The sequence below is a fragment of the Astatotilapia calliptera genome, chromosome 10 (assembly GCF_964374335.1).
Source record: "Astatotilapia calliptera chromosome 10, fAstCal68.1, whole genome shotgun sequence".
NCBI lineage: Eukaryota > Metazoa > Chordata > Actinopteri > Cichliformes > Cichlidae > Astatotilapia > Astatotilapia calliptera.
The window spans coordinates 15,010,123-15,024,645 of NC_137431.1; the positions used below are offsets into that span (position 1 = coordinate 15,010,123).

Sequence of the window (14,523 nt, forward strand, 5' to 3'; positions counted from 1 at the left end):
AACAATAGTAGCAGCAGTTCACACAAAGTAACACAGTGCTCAGTGTACTGTAATATTAAAACAGTTGACAGTCTCGACCTTAAGATTTCTATTTGCTGTAGACTAAGCCGGGACAATTAACTTGCCAAAGGACCACTGATTAAAGTTTACTCTTAATAACAGTAGCAGTTTATATGAATATATTGTTTATGGGTGTTTTGCCTACTGGTGCAGCAACAGTCCAGTGCTCCTTAGAAAAATGAACTACTCGTGCCTAAGCTAACAATTTCAGTCACACCGATGTCTTTTATTTACAGAGTTAGCTTAGCGACTTAGCTTAGCAAGACTTTATTTGAAAGTTCAGGATTTTTTGTTCACACTGGCAGCACATTCGGCCAGTGAGGTTGGTTCAACGCCCTTTTTGACCCATGAAACAGCAGAAAATGAAACATTCTCATTTCAACACCCATTTGTTAGCGTTAGCTATTCTGCTGTTTTTCATCATGTCACAGCTGAATAGGGTTGCCAACCGTCCCTTAAAAAACGGAATCGTCCCGTATTTAGAAACAAAAGTACACGTCCCGTATTGAGCTAATAAGGGACGCACTTTGTCCCGTAATACAGTGAGAATCAAAAGTAGTCTATAAATGTTTATGGAATTAACGCTTTGTTTGAAAACATAATTCCCAGCCCCTCTCCTGCTTTGTGACCAATGAGCTGACAGCACACTTATGACAATTCGAGTATGACAATTCAGATTACCGCTCATCTCATTGGTCGAGGAAAGGTCGCTTACGGAGAAAATACCGGAAGACAACAGATGACCACAACAAGAAGCATGGCCAACAGGGAAACAAACGCCGACACTGCAGTGCAAGTCTCGGACGACAGTACACCTAAAGCTGGGCAGACACTGTGCGATTTTTTTCAGTCACGTTATTCAGCTCCTGCTCAAACTGCACGATTGACTCGCAGGGGTTAGAAGTTGGTAGGTCACGATGCAGGGTTTCACACTATACGGCCCGATGCTCTGATGCGACCTGAGTGCTCACACTGTGCCTCCATAACATGAAGGTTATAACAGAAAATCTGTCGCTCGCTCTCTCTCTCTCTCTCTCTCTTTCACTCACACAGACACACCACCACCACCAACTTTGCTAAATTGCTAATGAAAAACATTGATCAGGCAGCTGTGATTGAGCAGCAGTGTAGATCCAACTATTTTCACGGTTGTTGTGGTCGTGATAATTTTGTGAGGCCACATCGAAAAGGCTCGGATGAGCTTTCCAAAGTTCTACAAGTTGTGCCTCCATCGCTGGTGTCCAGATCACACGCTGCACAGCCGTGCTGCTCCGTCTTTTTCACAGAAGTTTACGTGTTTGCGCGTGAGCAGTGTGAGCGGCTGTGGTGGCTTCTCGTTACCCCACGTATACTAAACGATGCACGATGAAGGCCAAAATCGGGCCGATCACCAAATCGGTTACACGACTCAAAAATCGTCTCAAAATGGGCCAAAAATCGCACAGTGTAAGCCCAGCATTAGAGCAGCAATGTTTGTTCGCTCAGAGAAAGAAAAAAAGGCTGCAAAAGTACAGGGAGGAATGGGAAAAGGAAAACACCTGGCTGGGAAAATGCACGATAACACCTTTAAAGCGCACTGCACTGTGTGCCGGCGCACTTTTTCCATAGGCATGCTTCTATTGGTGGGCACATGAAGAACATGAGGGGCATGAAAGCTCGGGGAACCCTTTACCAATTTTTTGTCCGCCAGGCCAAGGCAGAAGCAGATATGGTATGTAAACACTGGTTTGTTTTTTTTAAACCCTCTGGTTAAGGTTAATATGGGCATGTGCAGTGAATATCAGCGCTATGTGGCCAGAAGTGTGATAATATAATTTATTTTGTGTAATAAACAACTGCAAGGATAGATGATTACAACAAATAGATGACTAATACATAAAAGTAATACATATTTTAATAATGATGATGAGTTATGATGTGTAATCATGGGAACAAGTGGGTTTACAAACAGGAGCAGCTGATTAGCTTTAGAAAAGCTGAAATAATACCTCAGCTGAAGCCATTTGTACTAAATGCATATGTGCACTGTTACAAGAATATTTTTCGTTCTATTGTTTTCTATTAATTTATATAATTTTAAGTTAAGCAGGACAGTTCTTTTAAAGAAAGATTTACTTATATTCTCAAAAGTTAAGCATGACAGGCTTCTGTTTAAGAAAGAGACCTGTTTTACTGTGTTAATGTTTTCATTTTGAGCTAAAAATAAATGGCTAAATGATCATTTGTTTCACATATGGTCATATCACAAAGAATATGCATCTGCTTAAATCAAATTCAAGTCAAATGGTTAAAAAATAATTTCACACACAAAAAAAAGAGCTACAAAATTCACCACACTGGGAAGGGTGAACTGGGTTGCCCGGCCCTGGCCACGAGGTGTCCCTTATTTATTTTTCAGGGAGTTGGCAACCCTACAGGTGAAATGAAATGATAGTACATTTACTTTGCTTCCTGTAGGAGTGATCATGTCATGTGAGACCGTGTATTACTTATGAGGAAAGCCAACTTTGGGATTCCTAATCAGTCAGCTTTGGAAAAAAAATGTTTGAACTGTGTGTGAACAAAGCTCTTCTTTTTACTCTGGGGATGGTACACACTGCACAGTAGTTTTTAGACAAATGAGGGTAAAATGAGACATTAAAGCCTTAAAAGACAAACCACATTTTCGAAGAAAGCATCTCAGGTTAATATCTCTGTCAGGGCGTGTGTTTTGTCTCTGCGACTGTCGCAAATGCTGATAGGTGCATTTGATTTTGTGATCTCCGCCACAGAGAGTACTGGAAGGCAACTACTACGTTGTTAAAAGTAGAAACGTAGTTTATAAATGAATCATGTAACTATAACTTTACTACTTTGCAGCTCCTTAGTTTGTGATTTCTATGATATGAACTTAGATGTCCTGTTATTTGAGTTTTTTTGTTTAGTTTGTGTGTTTTTTACTGTTTTTCTTGGTAACTGTCTGACATTCACCTCTCACACAGTGGATACAATTCTGCCCCTGCAGGAATAAACTTTGTGGTTATGAAACTGACCAAGTGTTTGCATAAAATGTCACGTGTTCAAAGCCGTCACAGAACCTGGGGTTTGTATAAGTGCAGCTGTTGGTGGGGAGATAATCTCACTCTTCTATATAAAGAGTCACCGGACAGCAACTTCCAGATCTTCATTTGCGATCTCCTCCATCATCATTTCACCACTTATCAGCAGCTATGGCTTCACTTCACACCCTTCTGGGAGTGGTACTGTGCTCCCTCATGGTTTCTTCCTCTGAAATCCTACCTCAGGCAGACTTTGATTTACAGGCGGTAAGAATCATTGATAATCATTTTTATTTTACCACCCATCTATTTTCATAACCATGTCTCTATCTTAGGGCCATGGAAAGGGGGTACTGGAGGTTATCTAACAGGGATAAGCAGGGACCCCCCCCCCCCCCCAAGACAGTTTAGCAGTCTACACGGGAGGCTAACCTTTGCACAATTTACTTTTATAATGACTTCACCGTTTATGTTATGTGGTTATGTTTCACGCTGGATTTATATTCTGTGTTACAATAAACAGCTCTTGTGCTTCTGTCTAATTCTCAATGCTTTCCATTTGTGTGTCCACAGATGGCAGGTAAGTGGTACCGGACTGGAATTTGCTCTAATGGCCAGTGGTTTGTCAAAGCCAATATGAAGACCAGCACGGCCATCATTACGCCAACTGAAGATGGAGGTCTTGAGTTGTCGTTCTTCAGTCTTATGTGAGTGCGAGAGGACAGACAGAGCAAATATCATTTGAATAGCATTAAAATATTTACACTGGAGATTAATGCGATGTCTTTGCGACAGTAATGATACATGTCAGAAAATGGAGAATTTAGCCAACAAGACCGAGGTGCCTGGAAAATTCACATACAAGAGTCGGCGTGAGTACGCCCACAAAGAGAGGAAACGAATAATTTTCCATCATCATCATCCAGTATTATTTTTTCACATATTCTCTTCTGCTTTTTTCCTTTTTGTCAGACTGGGGGTATGTGAGTGACATGCTTATGGTTGATGTGAAGTATGATGAGTACGCCCTGACCTATTCCTTCAACACCAGAGGGAATGAAACCTTTGTCATTAACAGACTATTTGGTAAAGTTGCATTTAGCTGTGTTCAGTAAACCGTTTAGCAAAGTTACACCCACTGCAGCAGATTTACATCACGTGGTTTCACAGGACGTAGTTTGGACCTCAGCGATGAGGTGGATGAGAAGTTCAGGCAGTTCTGCTTGCAGACCGGCATCCTTCCTGAATATACTGTCCTTCTTCCTAAAAGCGGTACTTTTACATTGGTGGTGAAGTTCTATATAAAAACAGCTTGGAATACAGTGATGTTGTGCACTGATCACCTTACACTTTCCATTTTTCCTTCCACAGAGGAGTGTCCACTTGCCTAACCTTCTGTCCCACCGATCGTCTCACCAGTACTGCATGAAGATCTTACACCATCTGTTATGGAAATGTGCCTGAGCACCATCTTGAGATGTTTTTAACAATAAAAATGCAAACATCGAGAATATTTTTCTTCATTATTCATCCTTTGTATGAAATAAACTGAAGAACACCCATAACAACACAACCAAAATGTATTTCCCCCCCCATTCACACACTTTATAGTATTCAAGCAATCAATCAATCAATCAGTTTATTTATAAGCACATTTAAAAACAACAGAGGTTGACCAAAGTGCTATAAAAGCAAAAAGTAAAACAAACACACCTAAAGAGAACAAAACAAAAACTCAGTCACAATTAAAAGCTAGGGAGTAGAAATGTGCTTTCAGACGGGATTTAAAGTGGTGGAGACGTCCTAATTTGAAGAGGCAGACTGCTCCAAAGGGTCAGGCAAACGCTTGGTCTCCTCTGTGCTTTAGTTTGCTTTTAGGAACAATCAGAAGCAATGTAACAGCTGACTGAAAAGTTCTATTTGCAGTGTTTTTAGTTAAAAGATCAGAGAGCTACGAGGGAGCTAATCCACTTACAAACAAGCAATAAAATCTTAAAATCAATTCTAGAACATACTGGAAACCAGTGTAAACGAGCCAAGACTGGGGAAATATGGTCACGTTTACGAGTGCCTGTCAAGAGTCGGGCTGCAGCATTCTGAACAAGCTGAAGACGAGAGAGCAGAGAGCATTCGATTGTTAAAAACAAACAGTGGTCACATTATAAGTTAAATGCATATTCAAGCTTTTATTTACATCCGTTTACAATTCACTGAGTTTTATTTTATGTGATTAAATGATCTTAGATCATCCACCTGTAGATGAAGGTCAGAATGACTCCTTGTTTTATCTGCCCATATTGTGGTTTTAGTCAACATACTAAAGGAAATATGCTACCGAGTGGTGAGGTCAGAGTACCTCATAGCACACCAGTTGCTTATACAAACACAAACACAAACACAAACACACACACACACACACACACACACAGTGGGGCAAAAAAGTATTTAGTCAGCCACTGATTGTGCAAGTTCCCCCACTTAAAATGATGACAGAGGTCAGTAATTTGCACCAGAGGTACACTTCAACTGTGAGAGACAGAATGTGAAAAAAAAAAATCCATGAATCCACATGGTAGGATTTGTAAAGAATTTATTCGTAAATCAGGGTGGAAAATAAGTATTTGGTCAATAACAAAAATACAACTCAATACTTTGTAACATAACCTTTGTTGGCAATAACAGAGGTAAAACGTTTACTATAGGTCTTTACCAGGTTTGCACACACAGTAGCTGGTATTTTGGCCCATTCCTCCATGCAGATCTTCTCGAGAGCAGTGATGTTTTGGGGCTGTCGCCGAGCAACACGGACTTTCAACTCCCGCCACAGATTTTCTATGGGGTTGAGGTCTGGAGACTGGCTAGGCCACTCCAGGACTTTCAAATGCTTCTTACGGAGCCACTCCTTTGTTGCCCGGGCGGTGTGTTTTGGATCATTGTCATGTTGGAAGACCCAGCCTCGTTTCATCTTCAAAGTTCTCACTGATGGAAGGAGGTTTTGGCTCAAAATCTCACGATACATGGCCCCATTCATTCTGTCCTTAACACGGATCAGTCGTCCTGTCCCCTTGGCAGAAAAACAGCCCCATAGCATGATGTTTCCACCCCCATGCTTCACAGTAGGTATGGTGTTCTTGGGATGCAACTCAGTATTCTTCGTCCTCCAAACACGACGAGTTGAGTTTATACCAAAAAGTTCTACTTTGGTTTCATCTGACCACATGACATTCTCCCAATCCTCTGCTGTATCATCCATGTGCTCTCTGGCAAACTTCAGACAGGCCTGGACATGCACTGGCTTCAGCAGCGGAACACGTCTGGCACTGCGGGATTTGATTCCCTGCCGTTGTAGTGTGTTACTGATGGTGACCTTTGTTACTTTGGTCCCAGCTCTCTGCAGGTCATTCACCAGGTCCCCTCGTGTGGTTCTGGGATCTTTGCTCACCGTTCTCATGATCATTTTGACCCCACGGGATGAGATCTTGCGTGGAGCCCCAGCTCGAGGGAGATTATCAGTGGTCTTGTATGTCTTCCATTTTCTGATGATTGCTCCCACAGTTGATTTTTTCACACCAAGCTGCTTGCCTATTGTAGATTCACTCTTCCCAGTCTGGTGCAGGTCTACAATACTTTTCCTGGTGTCCTTCGAAAGCTCTTTGGTCTTGGCCATGGCGGCGTTTGGAGTCTGACTGTTTGAGGCTGTGGACAGGTGTCTTTTATACAGATGATGAGTTCAAACAGGTGCCATTCATACAGGTAACGAGTGGGGGACAGAAAAGCTTCTTACAGAAGACGTTACAGGTCTGTGAGAGCCAGAGATTTTCCTTGTTTGAGGTGACCAAATACTTATTTTCCACCCTAATTTACGAATAAATTCTTTACAAATCCTACCATGTGGATTCATGGATTTTTTTTTTCACATTTTGTCTCTCACAGTTGAAGTGTACCTCTGGTGCAAATTACTGACCTCTGTCATCATTTTAAGTGGGGGAACTTGCACAATCGGTGGCTGACTAAATACTTTTTTGCCCCACTGTACACACACACAATTTTAACAAGTTGTTTCTGTGCTTAAATTTCTTACATTTTTTTCTTCCATTGATTAACCCACTATTTGAAATCAGATATTTTTCACTATTCTTCTTGGTTTATACATGAACTCTCCTTTGAGTACATTTCCTTACAACCAGAATATTATGATTGTTGGACAATCATGTAGTCAGACTCGGGTTTCTTTGTTTTCTGGTCTTCATGAAAGCCAAATCAGAACGTTTTTCCTCAGAAGTAGCTATTCCACTTCTGGGGTGAGCAACCTGTGCTCCCAAAATATCATTTTTGAGCATTTTAGTGGCCAAAAAGAATCTATATAGAGCTGCAAAACAAATCTGAATTTTATTAGAAAAAAAAAGAAAAAAAGGTGATACAGCCTGTTCCTGTTAAATATACATGTGTCTTTCAACATTACTAATACTAATACATGAAAAATAATTAATATCTTTTACCACATTTGGCTACTCTACAGTGGGCTATATGATTATTTGGTACTTGGCATGGTGGTAAAGGGCACAAAGATCCACAGCCCATCTGTTCCCTTTTAATTCTGTAGGTTTTCTCTCAGTGCTCTGGTTTCCTTCCACACCCACAGACATATGTGTTAGGTTAACTGGTTATTCTAAACTTGCTCTCTGAGTCAGCCTTGCAGCAGAGCGATCATCCTATCGGGGCGACGTCTCTGCTTTGAAAGGCAGTGCCTCCAACATTCAGCAATAAAAAGAAATTCTGCTGACCATAATGAATCTCAGTTACATCATATTATCAGAAGGCTCAATTTTAGGTGGTCAGGTAGAGAGCATTGAGAGAGTTATACAATTTAACAACTGTCCCAAATGTCTTTATTAACGATTCCAGACATTTTCGCAGTTATTTACTGTCAGAAGATTAGACATGTGACCCTCCAGACAGCTGACAACGACCTGGCTTAATAACAACAACACCAGCTGGTTATAAGCTAACATTTTGCCAGCTAATATTATCACTGAGTCTCCTAAGAAAATCACACTTTCCCTCTGGTAAACAGTGTGATACCCGCACATCATTTGAGGATTTATTCTCTAAGCGTCCAACAATGAAAGTTTTACTAACACCAGCTAACAGAGGCTTACAGTGACAAAAACAGCAGCACTTACCAACAAAAGAAGTTCAGGAAAAACTCAGCAACTCAGCTCAGTATCACTGTCATTCGACAGAAATGGCCTTCAGTAACTAACAAAGCTCTATTCAGAGCTCAGGTAAAGAGCAGACTGACAGCCTGCACTCCATATGGATCAACCAGTCACAGTTTTTCGTCCTCCTGCAGCCACCATTGCTAGGATTATGCACTTTAGAGGGGGTAAGACAACAGAACTCAGCTGACTGCAGTCTGTACTCTACTGACATCTAGTGGTGAGATATCACACCAGTGAAAGTTACAACTTTAAACAAAGTTCCAAAAACAAACAAGTGAAACTCTCTCTTGATTGTATACTTTAACAGTAATACACATGCAACCTTCTAAACTATGGAACGCCAGGACTGCCATAATGAATTAATTAAATACACCATTAAATAATTAATTAAATGTGTCAATAATTAATTAAAATTGGAATTAATTAATTAAATAAATAGTTATGACACATGTAATTAATTAATTATTGACACATTTAATTAATTATTTATGTATTTCACATTTTAATTAATTATTGACACATTTAATTAATTATTGACATCAGATTTCCACAAGCTAACGCGGTTTTTGCCTCTGTCAGTGCACCCCAGGGTGGCTGTGGCTACAATGTAGCCTGCCATCACCAGTGTGTGAATGTGTGTGTGAATGGGTGGATGACAGGTTGTATAAAGCGCTTTGGGGTCCTTAGGGACTAGAAAAGCGCTATACAAATACAGGCCATTTACCATTTACCATTTTTTTTGTTGTTGTTTTTGGACAAATTATTTCAGAGCTGGGTTACATCAGGGGGAACAGACATCTCATTTAAATTTAATGTCTCATTTTTCCAAGTGTGTAAGGAACGTCATCCATCTACAATATAATCAGCAAGCACATGGAGCTATTTGAAGCTTTGTGAAATCATTAGAATTAGAAGTTTGTATTTCTTGTATTAATATTATTTTAATATCACATTTATATAGCGGATGGAGGTTCAGTTAGTTCTGTACTTTGTACTGCTTCAGAGGAGTGCTCAGCTGCCCAGTCTTCTGTCCCAGTGGTCATGTCACAGAGGACCACTTCCACTTGCATCCATAACCTGCAACATGTATTCCTAAATTCACCAAACACAGATATTCTTGTTGAATAATCATACAATTCTTACTCCAGTGAGTTGAAAATTTACCAATATTAATAAAGAAAAATGTATGCTGTTATCGTACTTGAAAAAACACTCAAACAGATATAGAATAAAACAAAGCACAACTGAATGTTATGTAAAAACGTATTTATTTTTTTCAACAGTGCTTTCAGTATATTTCAGAAGGTCATGGGCAGTGGGGTGAATTTCTGTAAAAAAGCAAACAAACAGAAAAAAACGTGTTGCCAGTTTCTTTAGGGTGCTTTGAGCACCCCAGCAGAGACATTAAAATTCCAGAGTCCAGAAAAAAAGAAAAGTGTCCAGCAGCTTAGTCATTCACGTTCACACCCTGACTGTCCTGTAAAAGCTTAACTTAACTATTGCACACTAAATAGGGTAGTGCAACAAACAATTGCCTTTGTACCCAGACATTGACATTTTACATGGGCTCACTATGATGAACTACAGAAGTCAAAAGTTATTAGAAATGTTACCATCAATGAACAGTGAACTATCAGGTAAAATGAACGATTATATAGAGGGAAATGGGTTGAACTACTGGGTTTTGTTTTGTTTTTTTACATGACTCTACAATGCACTTGAACATGTTTAAGAACAAGTTAAACTCATGTCTGGCTTCCCCGTTAACAGTCACAGCAAAAGCTTTGTTTTTAGAGACCTTATGCGCTGTGAGCATCGAGAGCCACCGAGTTCAAAAAAGATGCCCTGAATTGCTTCAAAGGTAAACTCATCTGCTTTGGATAATCAATGTTGAGGGCATACAGAAGGCCAAAGAGGTATGCCAAGGCAGTAGAGAGGTCTGGAATGTTATGTAGCACGATGTCCCCTTCCAACACAACAGCATGTTCTCGCACAGACGTATCGGCATCGTCATCTTGCAGGATGGTGAGGATGGCAACTGATGCACCGTTCAACACTGGTTCCAAAATGTCAGTGTCCTGAAGAGAAGAAAAGTAAAATATGAATTATTGAAAGCTAAGAAAAATTAAAGACAAAATACATTTCTAAAGATCTTAACTTTAACCTCTATACCATGATGCTCATTTGACTCATGGAGGTTTTAAAAAGAAAAAGCTTATTTTCCTTTAATTAACGGCACAATATCTTTCACCAACCAACCTTGTGATGAGTTTTGTACAAAAATATTTTCTGCTGTTGAACACCCGCTAACAATGCCCAGGTGCTCCTCAGCAGAAAAAAAAGCAGCGAGAGTTATGACAACTGCAATCCTCACCATAAAATTATCTGGACTGCACTGAGGAAGTGTACATTTCCATTTTGGATTAAATCATCTTTTAAAAACATCTCATAGCAACTAGTTTTTCTTGCATTACTTTTTTGTACTTACTAAGCACTTCAGGAAAACCTGTGTTGCATCCTCTCCGAGGAAAATGGGCAGGCCTCTCAGTGCTGCTGTCTTTTGGTGGGACACAATGTCAGATGTCTAAAGAGTATTCAGTGGAAAACAGACATTTAAATTAGTATAGTAACGTGGTGTACCTACACACAATGCAAAATCAGAACTCTTATAGTAATGAAAATAAAATACAGATCAGGCCCAGCAACATGTAAAACTTAAAAAAACAAAACACCATTTTAACAATTTTACTTTCTTTTTACAAATTAAATAAAATACCGCCAAATAAAAACAAAGTAATGACTGATGACATTCATTTCCATTGATGTGTTTTGGCTGAAGCCAACATTTTTTTCTGTTATGACAAAGGTATACTCTCTTCTAAAAATGTCAGGTAAAGGAGCACTTACCTGTTCATCAAGTTTATCCAAGATGTCTTCCATCTCCTCACCAAGAGCTCCCTTCTTAGACCGGTATAGTTTCAGCAGGCCAGGCACAAATTTGTCCAGGGATGCATTGAACGTCCCCAGGAGGTCTTTGCTTGTGATCCGATGAAATTCTTCAGATATCTAAACAAGACAATAACCAAAATATTGCCATTTATTCAGCACAGAAAATTTCTGGGTAGCTGCCTTGTACAGTCTGCACCATGTTATATGCCTGACTGTGTTATCAACCGCAAAACCTACTTCAAAAATCTCTCATGAATACACATTTTGCACAGGAATAGAAACACCCTCCACAAAAAACAGTATCAATATGCAAATATATATTATGTTCACACTGAAATGTGGAATTTTTGTGGATTTTTACTATTGAGTGTGACCTTGAGAGGTGTGATCGTAATGCTCCAGGTGTTTTAAATACACATACAAAGTCTGTGTGAATGCATGGCCAATGTGCACCTTGTCCGTGATGAAGGCGGAAATGTTTCAAAAGAGTCTCTTGACTGGAGCTTGTGAATTTGCAAAATCGGCACTGCATGAAATCCACCCCTGAAACACAAGAGACATAGTCAATTTTGCCAAAAGCACTTTTGCAATGGGATAAAACATCCATATCTAACACACAGAAGGAATCCATAGATGCAGGAGCTGAATACATCAACAAGCCAAAACCAGAGACATCATGAAAAAAATATGTAAGGAATCATATTAACTTACATATGACCACTTGTCTACTATATCAAGTATATGATTGATAACATACATGACATGTAACATAAATGCAAGCTTGAATTCAAACATTTTTTTGTTACTATGATAAAAAAATGCAATAACTATAGAAAAATTAATACTATCTGTAACACAGTATACATCAACAACACACAATCATTCCTTTAATATTGTCTCCTTCCCCATTATGTAAAAAGCTCTGAAAATGTAGCAATCTTATAATACAGAGCATGAAGTACAACTTTAATTTGCGTGTGACATTAACTTACAGTACATTAGGCAATCTTACAACAGCTGACAAACTGTCAAGTCAGCTTTAAACATTAAAGTAACAGTGCTGCACCGGATAAACGGTGACTATTGAAAAAGTGAAAAAACAATATTAGACAAATATTAGACAATATGCAAGTTACTTATATCACTGTCATATAATTGGCGCACATATCCTACACCGACCCATGAAAGAGTCTCCATGACAACGCGTGCTTGGCCCAGTTTGTTGTCAAGGTTAACATAACGTTTTCATGCAAAGATAACATTGAAACTGGTTACAAAACGGGTAATAAGCTAATAAGTTTTACCATGGCAGAAGTGCTGTAAAAAGCCAGTGTGAGATACCGTCATTTAGTGATGTCTGTCTGAATTTCAGAGTGTTTAACATTAAACATTACTTTTTGCGCTGGCCACTACTCTGAGCTAAAACCTTTTTTTTTTTTAATATTAAACTTTATTAAGAAACAGTATACAGAACATGTATACAATCAGAACAAAATTAACATATGCCAGGGGGTGTAATACAAAGAATTACATACATTCAAATAATTTGTAATTACTACAAATGGTAATAGTTTTCATAGCCTTTTTGTTAAGTGATCCACTAATCAATTTTATGTAACATAAAACATCATTATAGTAATGTTTAAAATTAGGTTTTTTGTTACTGTATTTGCATTTGTGAAAATAAAATTTAGCTAAGATAACTAATAAGTTTATTATAAAGTAAACATCTTCTTTTTTTTTGCCTTCGAAAGAAACAAAATACAACATTTTCCCATTTCACAGTAAAGTCATTATAGAGATGTCCAGCAATGAATCTACTGAAGTCTTTCTCTGAGCTAAAACCTTCAGAGGCTGCTTGTAGCCCGATTACGACACAGCGGCGCGACGAAGGCTGCCCAAATTCATAGTGGACTCCTCTAAATGCGTCCGAGAAATACGTCCTCCTTATAATAAGCATCTCTTAAAATGTTTGCAATATTGAAACATTTCAATATAATGTAGAAAAAAAACGAGAGAAAAAAGTTACGGATCGGACTCCCCGATCCTTATTGCGCATGTGCAAATTCTATCTGTGGAATTAGTTTTAATATTACTCTTTCTGGGTCACAAAATAAACTTTTAAGATATTTTCAGGCGTTAATGTAGCTGTGTAAATTGCTAATATCTGTTCAGTTTATTAAGACAACATATACTTGCAAAAGTGCTCCGACGCTTTCGGAGACGTCTGTTACCCACCAGCTCGATAGCTAGCCAAGGGGGGGGTCAATTAAGTCACTTAGATAACTTAAAAATGCTATAGTTGGCCTTTTTCAGTGTTTTACTAGTTCCATCCTCCCGGGTCCTCAGGAGGATGCAGCCTAGGCGCTTGTAGAAAATCTTAATAACACATGTAGTTAGCTTACCTGCTAGGGTAAATGGTCGGCAGCTCCAGCACCTGTCCAAAACTGCAGAAGTGAAAATCCTCAATGGTCGAAAAATTGCATTTTACATCCAAATCTAGCCACGATGGTTCAAATTTTCTTAGGAGGTTTTTAGTCTAGAACACATGGTAAACCACTATCACACAGCTCAGGTCTGCTCAGGCTCAGTTGAAAGTCCGTTTGGTTTAGTTCAAACTTGTTCAGACCACATGTGCCAGTCATCTACGGGGTTTCCCACTGGTTCCCAACTTGACTCAGAAACTCTGCTCAAAAGTTGATAATCTTTGTTATGCTGTCTAGAAAATCTTAGTTAGGACAACAATGAAAGAAATTTGTTGGGTAGACAAGCTTTTTTAGGTTGTAAATGGAAAGTTTTATTTCTAAGTCAGTTTAATTTAAAAACTTTAGTGAAATCAACAATTGCTAGTTATCGTTTTTACAGTGTATAAACGTTAATCAGTGTCGTTGACGGGTTGTGACGGCGTCCTTACGTGCCGACACCGGCGTTTTAGTTAGTAAAGCGGTGTGGCCAATGTGGAGTGGCTGAGTGAAGACATGCTAATGACAACGTGTACAAGCATTGGAGATGTGAGCAGGACAGACAGAAAAATGAAGGTGAAGTTTAAGTTCTCAGTCAGATTTGTGCTTATCCAGTGCCATTTATTTCCAATTCTTATTTGTGGATATTGATCATTAAATACTGACACTAGTTTATAAGTAGTGGAAATGCAAATAATCGTGTCATTATCAGTGATGAGAATAACGGCCGTTACTTTTTTCAGTAACTAGTAATCTGATTAATTACTGTTTCTATATTTCTATTGTTACATG

The 14,523-nt window shown here is 39.0% G+C and overlaps 2 protein-coding genes and 1 long non-coding RNA gene across 6 annotated transcripts; 1 reads left to right on the forward strand and 2 right to left on the reverse strand.

Annotated features, from left to right (window-relative positions):
• Positions 1-3,130: 3,130 nt before the first annotated feature.
• LOC113030493 (lipocalin-like) lies at positions 3,131-4,609 on the forward strand. Its single transcript, XM_026181997.2, has 6 exons — positions 3,131-3,365; positions 3,672-3,805; positions 3,894-3,970; positions 4,071-4,184; positions 4,269-4,370; positions 4,470-4,609. Exons 1-6 carry the CDS (start codon positions 3,270-3,272, stop codon positions 4,487-4,489), a joined length of 543 nt encoding a protein of 180 aa, XP_026037782.1. The 5' UTR covers positions 3,131-3,269; the 3' UTR covers positions 4,490-4,609.
• Positions 4,610-4,711: 102 nt separating this feature from the next.
• Positions 4,712-9,278, reverse strand: LOC145431552 (uncharacterized). The gene is made up of 2 exons (XR_013911900.1): positions 8,282-9,278; positions 4,712-5,203 (listed from the first exon to the last, which is right to left on the reverse strand). It is a non-coding gene; the product is annotated as an uncharacterized LOC145431552 (long non-coding RNA).
• Positions 9,279-9,569: 291 nt separating this feature from the next.
• Positions 9,570-14,308, reverse strand: LOC113031068 (uncharacterized). Of its 4 annotated transcripts, none has more exons than XM_080307523.1 (5): positions 13,675-14,308; positions 11,723-11,812; positions 11,228-11,386; positions 10,809-10,904; positions 9,570-10,398 (listed from the first exon to the last, which is right to left on the reverse strand). In XM_080307523.1, exons 3-5 carry the CDS (start codon positions 11,258-11,260, stop codon positions 10,120-10,122), a joined length of 408 nt encoding a protein of 135 aa, XP_080163649.1. In that variant the 5' UTR covers positions 11,261-11,386; positions 11,723-11,812; positions 13,675-14,308; the 3' UTR covers positions 9,570-10,119. The 4 variants fall into 4 exon arrangements, with proteins under 4 accessions (XP_080163649.1, XP_080163646.1, XP_080163645.1 ...); XM_080307520.1 differs by having other exon boundaries at positions 11,691-11,812; XM_080307519.1 differs by lacking the exon at positions 13,675-14,308 and having other exon boundaries at positions 11,691-12,276.
• Between the last annotated feature and the right edge of the window lie 215 nt (positions 14,309-14,523).

Excerpts from the sequence above, each read along its gene's own strand:
- LOC113031068 (XM_080307519.1), bottom strand. The coding sequence starts at position 11,921 with ATGTATTCAGCTCCTGCATCTATGGATTCCTTCTGTGTGTTAGATATG. Across the intron at positions 11,387-11,690 it reads CATGCATTCACACAGACTTT|ATATCTGAAGAATTTCATCG; the intron begins GTATGTGTATTT and ends TGTCTTGTTTAG. Across the intron at positions 10,399-10,808 it reads AGGTTTTCCTGAAGTGCTTA|GACACTGACATTTTGGAACC; the intron begins GTAAGTACAAAA and ends TCTTCTCTTCAG.
- LOC113030493 (XM_026181997.2), top strand. The coding sequence starts at position 3,270 with ATGGCTTCACTTCACACCCTTCTGGGAGTGGTACTGTGCTCCCTCATG. Across the intron at positions 3,971-4,070 it reads ATTCACATACAAGAGTCGGC|ACTGGGGGTATGTGAGTGAC; the intron begins GTGAGTACGCCC and ends CCTTTTTGTCAG. Across the intron at positions 4,185-4,268 it reads TGTCATTAACAGACTATTTG|GACGTAGTTTGGACCTCAGC; the intron begins GTAAAGTTGCAT and ends GTGGTTTCACAG.